Genomic DNA, 14,003 nt, shown 5'->3' on the forward strand with positions numbered 1-14,003 from the left:
GTCGTTGCTTCCGAACCACCACCACCTTCTCCTCTCTGACGTACTCGCTTACGAGTTTGCCGTTGGTTTCGTAAGTAAGTAACCGAAACCTCTCTAATTGGACCGTGGGTTGTTGCTGACCTGAGTTTTGCGGTGTTGTTGTTGTACAATGAATGCGAAAAGGCCGATTTACCCCGCAAATTGCAGTCAAGCTTCACACGCACGACATCGGCACTGCTGCTGGTCAACTGCCGTTTTCCTTTGGTGCTGGCCCATGCCTATACCCCGCGTGTGACCCTTCGAACCCTAAGCCTGGCGATGCACCGTGCGCTCCCCTCTTCCACTCCACCATCATCCCTAACCCGAAAGACCATCGCTGTTTCCACTCCACCCTGTCCCACAACATACTCTACCAAACCTCTACCCTAACTCAAGGAGTAACGTTGCCCAAAATGCCGAAACCTGGCCCAGCCTCCCGTTCAACGATCACCAATCTAATGCGTCTAGCGCACAACCCCGCCTGTCCCTGCCATGGATGTGCTTCCGCTCGTTCCAACACTGCCTCCTTCGCCCGCGCCGGCCTTAACATGATTTCCAAGCACAATTCTCAACCCGGCGCTACCTCCCGCGGTTACGCTACTCCCGTCGACCATCTCGTCGAGAAAGAGTACGCCTTTGAACTAGCCGCTTCCAACGTACGTTTCGGCGAAGGAGTAACCAAAGAAGTCGGAATGGATTTCGCCAATATGAAAGCACGCAAAGTTGGCGTCTTCACCGATGCCACCGTGCGCAACCTAACTGCTATGAAGCAGTCCATTGCTGGACTAGAAGCTGCTGGAATCAAATACGAGATCTTTGATAGAGTCAGGGTGGAGCCTAATGAGAAGTCTTGGCAAGACGCGATTGGCTTTGCTAGGAAGAATGATTTCTCTCACTTCTTGGCGGTGGGAGGGGGGAGTGTTATGGATACCTGTAAGGTGGCCAACCTTTTTACGTGTTATCCCGAGGCGGATCTGCTGGAGTTTGTAAATGCGCCGATTGGAAGGGGTACTCCGATCGATAAGGTGCTTAGGCCGTTGCTCTGTGTGCCGACAACGGCGGGGACGGGCAGCGAGACGACGGGAACGGCGATTTTTGACCATACTGCGACCGAGAGTAAGACGGGGATCGCGAGCAGGGCTCTAAGGCCGTTGTTGGGCATCGTGGATCCCTTGAACACGGAAACTTGTCCAACGGCGGTTCACGTTAGTGCGGGATTGGATGTGCTTTTCCACGCCTTGGAGTCGTACACGGCGATTCCATATACAGAGAGGATGCCGCGCCCTGCCAACCCGATCCAGAGGCCTGCATACCAGGGTAGGAACCCGATTAGCGATGTTTTCTCACTCTGGGCGCTCAAGCAGACTGTCAAGTATCTCCCCAGGGTCGCGAAAGACCGCACGGATGCCGAAGCTCGAGGCCAAATGCTTCTCGCAGCCACCTTCGCAGGCATCGGCTTCGGCAACGCAGGTGTCCATCTTTGCCATGGTATGTCCTACCCCATTTCCGGCCTGAACAAGAAGTTCGGTAAATACCAACACCCGGGCTACCAAGTCAACCATCCTATCATACCCCACGGCGTCTCGGTTGCGCTGACTGGACCAGCTGTGTTCGAGTTCACCGCTCCCAGTGCGCCGGAGAGGCACAGAGAGGTTGCGGCGATCTTCGAAGGTGAGAGGAGTAGTGGGGATATTGAAAGGTTGCCGGATGCCGAGGTTGGTGGCTTGGTGTATGATAGAATTGCCAAGTTTTTGGCTGATTTGCATGTACCCAGGGGTTTGGAGAAGGTGGGGTATGAGAAGCAACATGTGGAGGCTTTGGTAAAGGGTACCATTCCCCAGAGGAGGGTGTTAGATTTGGCTCCGGGCATCGGTGATGTCAAGGGTGCGGACGGGCATGAGCATCTCAGTAGGATTCTGGAGAAGAGTCGTAAGTACAAAACAGCGCCAGCTTGCCAAGCGAGAAGATAGAGAACTGACATTGACCTTGTATTCCCTATGATGCCTGACGAACAGTGTCGTACTAAGTTCTTTCTCTCTCGCGACAAGTCTCGAAGAAAAACTCAATCGATCTCGGAGGCACTTGTGCCGTGGATTGCAATGAACACCGAATGGATGCTTCCAGCTGTCATTGTGCGAGGGGAGAGGATGTGAGAGCTAGAAATAGTATCTGCGGTAATGCTGGCCTATCCTTAACGAGAGCGGGTTAGGTGAGTGGAGCCGCGCTAAACGAGATCGACTGGCACGTGAAATAACGACTTTCCGCTTGTTTCCTACCAAAAGCCGCATCCGCTTTTCTTGTCGAGGCTCGTAACCAAGTTTTTAAGCGGTAAAGCCTCTCTCCTCGCCCTTTCTTGCTTGCTCGCTCCTCACATTTTGTTTGCTTCTTATACCCCATCTTGACATCTCCATTGGCACCTATTCCCTCCAAGTCCTCCCCGACCGAAGTTCTGTGCAAGATGTCTCTCAGCAACAACCTCCCCTCCTTCCTTAAGGACCTAATCTCACCCTTCACCGGCGGCAAAGATCCATTTCACAACCTTACCGCTTTGTCGGTCCCTGCTTCCCTTCTATTGGCAGCCTGGCCACACTGGTACACAATCTACCTGGCTCAGTCCAACGGCATCCAAGGAGGCTGGAGCAACATCAACCCGCGTGCATTCGTGGTTAAGCTTGCACAAAAACCCAAGCCTACCCCTCTCGAACTCTTAATCCTCCGAGGACAGGCTTGTCAAGCGAACTCGTTCGAAAACGTCCCTCTGTTTTTGGCAGCCCTCGTCTGGGCCAACTATACAAGGCTGGAGGTAGAGACGATTAATAGCTTTATTTTAGGCTACTTGGCAAGTAGGGTGCTATATACGGTGCTTTATTTGAAGACGTCTACCTATTGGAACAGTTTTGCGAGGACGGTGGTGTTCAACTTTGGTATCCTCTGCATCGTGAGTATTTGGATACGAGGTGGATTGGCTTTGGCGCCTAGCCTCAAGTAGTTATGTTGCAGTAGGTCGAGAGAGATCAGAGAAAGAGGATGCGGGGGGGCGTAGCAGGCAACCGTTACTTCTCATCCATCCCCATACTGTGCAGTGCTTGGATCGATGAGTAGACGATAGCACAACCCAACAAGTAGTACGAACAGAGATCAGCGACTCCAAGCCTCTGTTCTGTGGCAGTGTGTGCCATTTTCAGCGAGCGTATCAAGAAAGCAGCATCGACAAACGCCATGTGCGAGTCTTTCGCCTGTGCGATCCGAATGCCTGGTCCACAATTCACGCCTTTCACTCGTCACCACAAAGAGATGGTAGGCATACAAGAAGAGAGCATATCGAACAACAACTACAATTCCGTTTTCCTTCTAAGTGAATGCTGCTTCTAGAGCTTACTAGCGAACCTCGCCCGAAGCACGTTCTTCTGTACTTTGCCTGTACTAGTCTTAGGCAATGCATCTACGATATCGAACCATTCCGGCACGGCGAAACCTGAGATCCTCTCCTTGCAATGTTTCTTCAGTTCCTCTACGAACGCCTTATTCTCCTTGCTTCCACCTTTCTTTACCTCTTCCATCCAAGCGCAACCTCTGCTTGCCTTCGCCTGTTCGGTGAGGACAACGAAAGCTTGGCCTCGTTCACCCCATTTCTCATGCGGTCTAGCAATGACGCAACACTCGAGTACATCTCTGTGGGCTGCCAATTCTTGCTCTACCATGAGACTCGAGATGTTTTCTCCACCAGAAATAATAATATCCTTGCCACGATCCAAAATTTGAATCTCCCCTCCAGGATGTCGAACGGCGAGATCGCCAGTATGGAACCAACCCTTGAGTACAGCTTTGGATGTGGCCAAGGGATCGTTGTAGTAAGCCATCATAGTCATGTTTCCTCTAATGACGATCTCGCCTGTTTCTTTACCGTTTCTTTCCACATCGATTAGATCGCCATCCTTGCTGTTGCTCGAGTCGGTTCGGACGACCCGCACTTGGTCTGATGTGAGGTAAGAGTGTCCCTGTCTAGCCATCATTCGTGCTCGCGAATCAACGTCGAGTTTCGCCCATTCTGGTTCGAAATATCGTCGGGTAAAGGGACCATATGTTTCGGTCAACCCATAGACGTGCACGGGATGCAGGTTTAGACTTTCCATCTTCGCCAGAAGGTTAGCTGTGGGAGCGGATGCAGCGACGGCTACGTTGACCCGGCGAGGCAGCTTTTTAGCAGAGGGATGATTGGTTAGGCCAATCTGAACTGTCGGTGCACCGCAGTAGTGCGTTACACCATGATCAATCAATGCATCCCAAATCACAGCGTTGTCTACCTTGCGAATCGTATGGTGAGTCGCCAAACATGCGGTGACAGCCCAGGGAAAAGTCCATCCACAAGCATGAAACATGGGAAGAACCCAAAGATATCGCGAATCTTGCGTAATGTTGGCCTCAAAGGCATTTGCTACTGCTGCGAGATAGGCGCCTCGATGGTTGGTTAGAACTCCTTTCGGACGACCGGTTGTGCCAGAAGTGTAGCAGAGTGCGATCGGTTGTTCTTCATCCTGTGGAGCGAGAAGCAGTTTCCAGCCGGTGCGGGGTTCTGCTCGGGGTTTGGGGGCCGAGGCGTATGCGGAAAGCTCTTTCTGTTCTGCTCGCTGCCATTCGAGATAGCCTCGGTCGAGGAAATTTTCGTAGGGGTCATCGGATTCGGCTCCACCAGAGTCTTTGCTGATAACAACGGTGATGTTAGGGCCAGGATTTTCGGGGATCAGATGGGCGAATTCGTGATCGCAGAGAATGATAGTCGATCCAGAGTGCTCGAGGACATAAGCTACTTCTTTAGCAGTGTTTCGAATGTTGATCGGAGTGATAATTCCACCTGAGGCGGGGATGGCCCAGTGTGCATCGGCGATCAAGGGTGCGTTGGGGGAGATAACCGCTACTCGATCACCCGTTTTGAAGTTAGGAGTGGTGAGCAGGGCAAATGCGAGCGAGAGGCATCGTGCTGCCCATTGAGAATAGGTGAAGCTGTAGTTGCGTTCCGGGTGAGAAATGGCGAGTTTGTTCGGTGTGATTAAGGCTGCTCGGAGAAGGAAGGATACGGGAGTGAGGCAAGAGCGGTAATGGGGAGTGTTCGGGTGGGTAGAGAGGCAGAGTTCAAAGGGACGATCGGTGGGAGGTTGGGATGAGCGTGGGGGTTGGTAGACCATCTTTGCGATTCGTTACCGACTGAGGGAGGGTGGCGGTGAGATGGAAAATGCTGGGTCAAGGAAGAAAGGTTGGTGGATACATAGGATCTTAGAGCGGAGAGCGGGGAAGATGGAGAGCTCCGGCTAACTTATACTGTCATCGAGAGGCGCTGGCAGAAGGGTACAGGAACAAGTGCGGGGTAGAGCGATTTGCTACAGTATTTCGAGCGTTGATCTGGAAGTTAGCCTCATTCGTCATGGCTCGAGCTCCTTCATTGCCGACTTGCCGTCTGCTCGCTGTATCGCTTGTGGAGCTGCTCCTCGTGGTCATCATTTGTTCGGCTTGCTGCTTGTCAGCTTGGGCTTGTATGCGGCAACGCAAGGCTGAGGCATTTCAAGGCGCATTCAGAAGGCTGGTGTTATCGCCTCTCAGAGTTCATGTAGGACAAGGTGGATGGCGGTTTGGCGCTTCAAAGGCGCTCACAAGCCAATCCCAAGTTTCCCCGTCTGCGTTCGGCAGTCGCTCTCATTTTGACTCCGGTTAGCCGACTTTTCCTCGCGTTCTGTTAGATCTTCATTTCCCATGTGCTCCCATCCAAACCAACGTGGCATGCAGGAAGCCAGCTCGTCGACTCTACCGTTTACCACCAATCCCTCCCCTAGTTACAACCTCATAGGAATCAATGCAACTGATGCCAAAAAGATCCAACCAACAATGTCGATGCTTGTCTCCTGGTGTGGAGAGAGGATGGAAAAAGTCTCAAAAATTGTGATAGACTAGGTGGGGTTCGAACCCACGAACCCGAAGGACGAGGAATAGAGGTATACACACATACTGCATGTGTCTCGGCGTCCGGAGCTTGTTGACTCGCGCCAAAATTTTTGAAATTTTCTTAAATCTCGCGCGTTTGACCACTCCGCTACTAGTCTCAGTTGGTGCTAGGTTTGGGGATTATGCTTAAATATACTAAAAACAATATCTCGCGTCGCTCACACATTATTGTTTTCACCAACCTCGGGAGAAAGACGAGGCTCGCTCAATGAACACCACATCGCACAGTTAGCTGTGATTCTTGGGCAATGCAATGTATTCGGATGAGTCAATGTAAGAGTGAAAGTCCATGTGTATGTGTATGCGACGGAGCAATGGTGCGATGCGAACAATGGAAGCGAGCCAAAGTAGGTGTCAAAGATGCGCAGCGAGAGAGAGGGACAGATGGAAGATGCAATGATGCTGGAAACAGGGAAAATTCCAAGACGAAGATCAGATACGACGAGGAGGCTGATCAGTCAGCTCATACGACTCGCCTAAGCCAGCAGGTCGACGTTGAACGGGATACGGTGGTGCCGGACCAGCCGACGAAGCGGGCAAGCCAGGGTTCCTCAGTCGACCATGTTCCAGCGCATTCGCTGGCGACAAGGGTCGCGAAGGAGGAGCTGTCCCCGGTGCAGTGCCATGCTCCCCTCCGACCTCGTCGAACACGTCCTGTCCACCGAATGCAGCGCCAGTGTCCATGAACTTGTAGGCACGCTCACCAGCTCCCAACGTGTTCTGCACTCCTACCTCAGCAGGGGTAGCTGTAGCTGACGAGTCAGGAGGTGGGTAAGGAACCATAGTGACGTGGCTCAAAGCAGGAACATTAGGATCACCTTTGGGACCGTAGATCTTGCATTCGGCCAAGAACACCTTGAGCTGGCACAACCATCGGTTTCGTCGCTGTGCCTTCAAGCCACCTTGCTGCCAGTTGGACTTGTATCGGATGCCAGCCGACAAAAGCAGGCTACCCTGATCCTGGAAGTCAATCACATTGATGTCGAGACCAGGCAAGAAGTCACGCTTCTCTCCCTCAAGCCAGTGGACCATCTTGGTTCGCAATGCTTCGATCTGCGCAAACGACGTGTTGTAGGCCACTTCGAACTTGAACGTCTCCTCGATGGCTCCTGATCGACGCAGGTTGACAATGGGCTTAGTAGCCAGCTGGTTGTGGCTGACCATGACGTTCTTACCATTGGTGGTCTTGAAGACGGTGGTGAGCAGTCGCATCTCCTTGACAATGTACTGGTCGTCACCAATGTCAACACGGTCACCGACATCGTAAGGATGCTTGATGAAGAGGAAGATGATGGCGCCCAGCGTCTCCTGTGCCGTGGTACCGATGAGCCAAGAGAGACCAAGGATGAGCGTACCAAAGGAAGTGACGAGCGTGCTGAAAGCAACAGACAACATGGCTGCAATGATGATGGCGGCGATAAGAATGAAAACGCTCATGAAGATTGAGTCAAGTCGTCCAACAGCCGAGTCGACATCGCGCATTGAGAGCTGCAATGCCAGTCGCTCGCGGTGGATGTCGATGCAAGCAGTCTCTAGCTCTTCTTTGGTGACATCGCCGTTGAGATCACGGTCAAAGATCTCAAAAGCAACCTCAGCAGTGATAGCGTCGGGGAAGCAGTGAATGATGTCGTCGACGACCATCTCGGACTTGCCGGGAGGGCAGAAGCTGTACCAAATTCTTCTTGCCAGCGCCTGGGTCTGCTTGCGAGAGTTGAGTGACGATACGACGACAGAGCGAGGGTTTCCAAGCTGAGGCACACCTTGGCCTGCGATCTCGCTGGCGACAGTGCCAAGGACACTGGTGCTCTGCAGTGCCACATCTCGCACCTTCTGACCCGTTTTGCGCAGACGAGCGCGAGTCACGTGAAGGCCAGTCGACTTGCGCTTGGCCTCGTGCTCTGCAGCCATGTAGGTATCCTTGCGATTGAAGTTCTTGGAGTTCTCATAGAGCGTGGTGAGCACCTTGATGTTGAACTTGGATGTCTGAATGCGGTCCTCGTACGAGACGCGGTGGAAGTTGTACGCAATGCCCTGAATGAAGAGCTTCTCACCTAGCAGAATGGCAGCGCTCAAGCAGACACCGAACCAGAGACGGTATCCGGAGAGCATGATGTCGCTGGTAGTTGGCCAAGAGTTCTCGCTCTTGTGCGTCACAACTGTGGTGCTTCCAGAGGAGGAAGAGTCGGCGGAGGAGGTGGAGTTGGTAGGTGTCAAAGAGGCCTGCTCGATAGCAGCCTTGTCGGCGCCCTGGAAGTTGCCGATGACGATTGCAAGCCAGAGCGCAAAGAGGAGGATGGTCCATAGGAAGAAGGCGACGAACTTTTCGGTGACGATGAGGAACTCGGTATAGCGGCGCATCTTTTGGTGGATGTTGCCGACAGTCCATCGAAGAATGCGTGGGATCATGATGGCACCAACACGGCAGACCCACCAGCCTACCCAAATGGAGCTCAGCCAGACTGACCACCAAAAGATGCCGACGTCAAGCACGGTGGGATTCTTGAACTGATTCGCTGGTCTGGCATTATAGACGAGCAGAGCGAGAATACCGGGGATCCAGAAGAGAGCAGTTGGGACAAGAATGTAGAGGAAGAGGCGAACAGAGGGATGGCCGAGCTTGGGACCTTCAGCATGGCGTCCATTGAGACCGACAAAGCTGGCGTTGGCACTGTCATTCGAGTAGCCGGCACCTTTTAAGAGACGCTCCCACGAGTCACTGTCTTGGCGCTTGACGCCAGGTCGCTTGACATTGGGAGCAGAGTTGTTCTTGCCCATGGCTTCGTGAAGGCGCTTTGACACGTCGGTGGACTGCGAGTACTGCTGACAGTGTCGAGGTGGAGTGGTCTGCACTGGTGGATAGGTGTTGGAAAGATCAGGACCGCCGTCGTTGGCCCATTGACCTGAACCGCCATAGTTGGCTGGGTAGTTGTCGTACTCCTTTTCAGATGGATAGTCGCCGACATGGTCGTAGTACGTGGATGAGCTGACACCGTGGCCAGCGAGCGGTGCATCGTAGGTGCGAACAGGGCCATGAAGAGTGGCGTTGTCGTCCGAGCCTCTACCTGGTGAATGGCAAGTTGCACCACCACTTCCGCCGGGCACACGCGTCCACGGCGTCGACATGGTTTGCAAAGATGGGATCAGTCGAAGAGAAGGGGATTCCGAAGCGTTGTGGATTGCAAAGGTGATGGAGAGGTGGAAAAGTGGTGGCAGTGGCGATGGAGTTGGATCAAAGGAAAGTGAGATGGCCTCGCCAAGGCTTCCAACAAAGGGGTGACTGAGCTTCTTATTGTCCGAGTGAGCATTGTTCTTTATTTCTTTATTTCTTTATTTCTTTATTTCTTTATTTCTTTATTTCTTTATTTCTTTCTTTTCTTTTCTTTTCTTTTCTTTTCTTTCTTTCTTTCTCGCTGGCGTTAAAGTTGAGTGGGATGGCCTTCCTCCTGCCAAAAGAGGAATAAGGTTTCAGACTCGAACTTGCGTGTTCATGTGCTGTTCTTTAACAAAGCAACGACAGCTCGTGTGGAGGGGAGGGTACAGCGCAACGGTGGTTTTTTTCTTCTTTTTTTTTTCTTTTCTTTTTTTTCTTTTTTTCTTTTTTTCTTTTTTTCTTTTTTTCTTTTTTTTCTTTTTTTTCTTTTTTTCTTTTTTCCCCCCCCTCTGCCCAGCTAGCAAGATAGTGGAGAACAGCCAGAGGTGAGAAAAGCGTTGAGTTGGGCCCCGGAAAATGGTGAATCTGCGTAAAGACGTCGTTGCGCTGGAAGCCGTAAGCGAGGCTCGCAACTTCTAAACCGAATCGATCGCTCTCATGCAATTTTTCTAAAAAGCCGTCTATTTCGGTCCTCTGTGGTGGTGCTTGTGACCATCTGTGACAGCGATCGAAGACCTTCTCCTAGGCCCAAGTGAGACAAAATAGAATTCGGCTGTCCCGAATGCATGGGAAAGGGCCCCTCTCATAGCAAAGTGAGCCAACCTGATCCTGACTCAATTCGATGGCACAACTCGAACGGAAAGTGAGAAACAGAAAAGGGTCTGTGCGCTAAAGAGGAAGCTGTGATTTTAGAGAGAGAGAGAGAGGGATGTCAGAATTTGACCTGGCGGTGTGGCGTCGAGCACGCGAGTCCTGTTCTCACACTTGGCTGTCAGTACCCTCGAATATTCGGCAGCGCCTTCAGATCTCGCATTCCCAGTGCAAAATGCAAAAGCAGAAGCGCTATTTGGTCCAAGTGTGTCTGACGCCGCCCAGCTAAGACTCGGTTTGAGCCCTGGGCAAAAAGAGATAAGATGTGAGATTCTGCGAATTTTCTGCCAGCATTCTCGATTTGCTTCGGCTTGATGTGCCGTTGCTGCTTGCCTGTCGCAGTAGAGTGCCATTGCAGTCATGCGGACTGCTTTTCTCCGGGAGAAAGCACATGGCTTCAAAAGAATGGAGCGGACCGCGTCGTGCCAAAATTCGTTCACACGCTGTCACATTTCGTTTTCATCGTCTTTGACCACCATCATTGCGATCATCCTCGATTGCACTCGATTCGAAATCATACCATCATCGCTGGCCCCGTTCCTCAACGGCTCTCTTGGTCATCACGTTCAAACCCTTGGCCCTCTGATCGTGCTCACATTCATTTCACCGCAGCGAGCAAAAGAAGCTCGGTCGGCACCTCCGCTTTTCATCGGCTCTTCCATCTCAGCCCAATCAGGCACGTTCAACTTCTTCCCACGCTTCTCAGATCACACGCCCTGCAAGCCACATCATCTAGGTTCATCCCGAGTTCATTCCGACAAGCTCACACGCAACGATGCCCTTGCTCGATTCAGCTCGTGACTGGATCGACTCAGCAATCGCTGCCCCTTCAGAAGTGCACGAGAATGCATCTCAAACCCTCGTCTCGCTGGCATGGACGTTGCTCATCATCCCAAGCATCTTTGTCGTGATCGCATTCGCCTGGATCATGTACACATTCAGTCAGCCATCGGATCTATCGCAATCCAACGGCTTCAGTCACGCTGGCGCTGACGACGAGGATGACGGCCAGGGCCAAGACGAGCAAGAGAAGCTGTTAGACGCTTTCAATGAATCACAATCGCACTCTGCTACAAACGTAACCAGCTCAGCATCAGGCTCATCATGGAAGATCAATAGCAAGTTCAGCACAACGTCGAGGGGCGGCTCTGTCTACACTTCTTATCCGGATCCAAACGGCACACATACGCATTCACCAAAAGGTTCCATCTCTACTTCGTCAAAGTCGAAGCGCTCGAGTCTTACTGCCGATGGCAAACCAAGCAGATCGGTGGGGAGCAAAGCAGCAAAGGTGCTCGCCTTGAATCGTGATAGGATGATGCAGGATTTGGAAAAGTTGGATCCAGTCGATCGTGAGGAGCTGCAAAGGTCTTCTTCACGCGCCAGCGACACTCGCAAGTCCGACTAATTCCGGTTTCTTTGCCAACCCACAGCATCGCCTTACGATACTCGACCATGTATTTCTAGCTTTCTCTCACAATCGCAGTTCATCCTTTGCCAGCACGAATGCGTGCGCATGCATGCCTGCATCACCATCGACACACTTCAGAAAGATAGGAACGAGATCCACCACGGAAAAAACTCGGCAAGAGCAAAAGGCGACTTGGTCCCGAGAGCTGCACGTTCTGCGCAGCGCAATCGATGCCAAAAGGTTTTGGCGAAGATGTCGCTGTCCATCGCTACCTTCTTGCGAACGCATTGCGGACACCACGCCGCAATCCCTTCCGACTTTTCACTGAGATGGGTCCGCAGAACCATCACATCATCTGCTCTGCCCAGAAGATGGTGCGGATCGCCATTGTCAGCCCTCTACTGAAGTGCCCTTCGCTTTTTCAGGAAGGTGGTTGCGCAGGGCCTACTCTCACATGGAAGGTCCAGGTACAAAGCTTTCTTGTGACAGATCAACAATAGATGCGCAAGCTCCAAAGACAGCGCAGTTGAGGGGTTCAGCTCGAGAACTTCTCGTTGAAAGCTCGGAGTATCTTCTATTAACGAACTCGATATAAGATCCTGTGTTCTTGTTGAACCCTCCGCCTGCGTTCCAACTGTCGCCCCTTCGACTCGATCTCCTCGGGGGCCAAATTACCATCGTACCACCATTATCGCACGACGATCACGGCTTCAAACATCATGGGTCTCTCCAAGTTCTTTCGCCGAGCGCTTGTATGCTTTCAGGCTTCGGACGATACCGACAATCGCAGCAATGCCAACTCGAAGACCAGAAGTGCAGACGAGGCAAAGGAGAAGGATCAGTCCAGCGTTGTAGAGGCTCAGACGGCTGTTGGAGCGCAACACGGCGATCAGCAGAAGAAGACCGAAGAAGAGAACGCAACCAAAAATCTAGCAGACGCTCCAGCTCAGCAAACTGCCTCGACTCCAACTGGCCCCGATCAGGCCATCGTCGACGAGACCGCTGTGACCGCCGTGGTCACACAGAGCAGCATCCCCAAGTGCGAGTGCGTCCACTTGAGAAGAAAACTCCTCTCGAGACGCTACGATTTCGATGAGGGTTACATGTTCACCGAACAGCCCATCTCCACTCTCAAGATGACGCACGAAGTCGCACTTAGTCTTCCCTCCGGCGAAAGAGTGACTGCCAGTCAAATCGACCACGCTAATAAAGCTAAGATCATTGAAGACCTCAGCCCATTGGCGCGGGGGTGATCGTTCCTCGCTCCTCCGTTCTTTACGACATCGGCGGTCCTCCGTTTGATACGTACACCGGCACAACCCTCCTCTTGAATTGCCGCAGCGATCTCAAGCTGAACTGTGTGTATAATCGCATCGAAGAGAAGAAGATGCTTGGACCCTATCGCGCCAAGATCACTGCCAAAGGCATGCCCTTTCTACCTGTCTTTTGGCTTTTTGAGGACCTAATCACCAACCAAAGCCTAGATGAGCTCAGGCGCCAGATTCAAAGCTACGTCGATCGCAACATCGGAACCCTTGGTCAATGGCGGGTTGTATTTGCAAGCTGTCGCTATACTGCTTGCATGAATGCATCACAGTCGATCTTCACCGGTAATGTTCTCGTTGTGACCGACGCCGAGACAATGTACTCTGCCCGTATTATTCCTCCTGCCTTCCAGGATATCCAACCTCGCCGCCGCTACACGGCCGAGCTTCCCATTTAGGAGTTTCAGGCACAGAGCCTGACTTTGGGCTCACTCTCGTGCCCACATTGTCAGGTCTGACCTTCTGCCTCTACTGCAATAGTAGACGTCTTTCACACTTTCTTCCTGTAGCGATCAAGCAAGCCTTCAGGAGTGTGCCGTCGAATCCCAAGTCTAACCCTTTGTCAGCGCGTGGCTTGTACAAAGGATCTCGCCGAAGATGTTCCGATCACATTCCCACGATGTGATGCTTCGGAGTTGCGTGTGGGCCTGTTTCGGAGAGGCGCCGAAAGATTGGCGTCTGTCACATTGGATCAAAGCAGCTGTCCCATGCTGCGCAGATAAGAGTCGCAGTCGGAAGCGCCGAACTGCGACGATTTCTTTCAGATTGGCGCAGCGTTTGGGTCACTCAAAGGGTGTCGTTGTGAGACGAATCTCTGCCTACACGGACGTTTATGCCAAGACGACTCTTAGCCTTGCTATGCAGGGGGCTCAGATCTTATTAAGACCCGCTCGTCTGCCATCCCTGTCTTTCCCTTTGGCTCTTCCTCTTCAACCTCCGAGATGCGCAAAAAGGGCCTGGATATTTACAAGCAAGACATCAAAGGTGCAGGCGGACGCAAGATGCGCTACGATCTTGATCTCAACGCCTACAAGGACCGTAAACTAGTTGCACAGCCAAAATCTGGAGGAAAAGCGATTCATTACTCAACTCTGATTAGACAGGGCGAGAAAAAGAGAGTAGATATCGATGCGGAGCGGCTAATGTGCAAGACTCGGAAGGTATTTTGGGCATAAGCCGCCGTTTGAACTTTAGCTTTCATGGCATTCTACCCCGCCTGGTCGCTCGGGGCTAT

General features: G+C 52.2%; 7 protein-coding genes and 1 non-coding gene across 8 annotated transcripts; 5 read left to right on the forward strand and 3 right to left on the reverse strand.

The window, feature by feature from the left end:
• Positions 1-431: 431 nt before the first annotated feature.
• UHO2_06817 (putative alcohol dehydrogenase) lies at positions 432-2,044 on the forward strand (the record flags this gene model as incomplete). Its single annotated transcript, XM_041557855.1, has 2 exons — positions 432-1,947; positions 2,034-2,044. The coding sequence occupies 2 exons, from the start codon at positions 432-434 to the stop codon at positions 2,042-2,044; spliced, it is 1,527 nt and encodes a 508-aa protein (XP_041413789.1).
• Positions 2,045-2,476: 432 nt separating this feature from the next.
• UHO2_06818 (uncharacterized protein) lies at positions 2,477-3,007 on the forward strand (the record flags this gene model as incomplete). Its single annotated transcript, XM_041557856.1, has 1 exon — positions 2,477-3,007. The coding sequence occupies one exon, from the start codon at positions 2,477-2,479 to the stop codon at positions 3,005-3,007; it is 531 nt and encodes a 176-aa protein (XP_041413790.1).
• Positions 3,008-3,386: 379 nt separating this feature from the next.
• Positions 3,387-5,201, reverse strand: UHO2_06819 (uncharacterized protein; the record flags this gene model as incomplete). Its single annotated transcript, XM_041557857.1, has 1 exon — positions 3,387-5,201. The coding sequence occupies one exon, from the start codon at positions 5,199-5,201 to the stop codon at positions 3,387-3,389; it is 1,815 nt and encodes a 604-aa protein (XP_041413791.1).
• A 752-nt stretch (positions 5,202-5,953) lies between these two features.
• Positions 5,954-6,110, reverse strand: tRNA-Leu(TAA). Its single transcript has one exon. It is a non-coding gene; the product is annotated as a tRNA-Leu (tRNA).
• A 334-nt stretch (positions 6,111-6,444) lies between these two features.
• UHO2_06820 (uncharacterized protein) lies at positions 6,445-9,135 on the reverse strand (the record flags this gene model as incomplete). The annotated part of the gene is made up of 1 exon (XM_041557858.1): positions 6,445-9,135. One exon carries the CDS (start codon positions 9,133-9,135, stop codon positions 6,445-6,447), a length of 2,691 nt encoding a protein of 896 aa, XP_041413792.1.
• A 1,673-nt stretch (positions 9,136-10,808) lies between these two features.
• On the forward strand, positions 10,809-11,441 carry UHO2_06821 (uncharacterized protein; the record flags this gene model as incomplete). Its single annotated transcript, XM_041557859.1, has 1 exon — positions 10,809-11,441. The coding sequence occupies one exon, from the start codon at positions 10,809-10,811 to the stop codon at positions 11,439-11,441; it is 633 nt and encodes a 210-aa protein (XP_041413793.1).
• Positions 11,442-12,163: 722 nt separating this feature from the next.
• Positions 12,164-13,167, forward strand: UHO2_06822 (uncharacterized protein; the record flags this gene model as incomplete). Its single annotated transcript, XM_041557860.1, has 2 exons — positions 12,164-12,693; positions 12,786-13,167. The coding sequence occupies 2 exons, from the start codon at positions 12,164-12,166 to the stop codon at positions 13,165-13,167; spliced, it is 912 nt and encodes a 303-aa protein (XP_041413794.1).
• Positions 13,168-13,710: 543 nt separating this feature from the next.
• Positions 13,711-13,944, forward strand: UHO2_06823 (uncharacterized protein; the record flags this gene model as incomplete). Its single annotated transcript, XM_041557861.1, has 1 exon — positions 13,711-13,944. One exon carries the CDS (start codon positions 13,711-13,713, stop codon positions 13,942-13,944), a length of 234 nt encoding a protein of 77 aa, XP_041413795.1.
• Between the last annotated feature and the right edge of the window lie 59 nt (positions 13,945-14,003).

The sequence above is a fragment of the Ustilago hordei genome, assembly GCF_900519145.1.
Source record: "Ustilago hordei strain Uho2 genome assembly, contig: UHO2_contig_21, whole genome shotgun sequence".
NCBI classification, from domain to species: domain Eukaryota; kingdom Fungi; phylum Basidiomycota; class Ustilaginomycetes; order Ustilaginales; family Ustilaginaceae; genus Ustilago; species Ustilago hordei.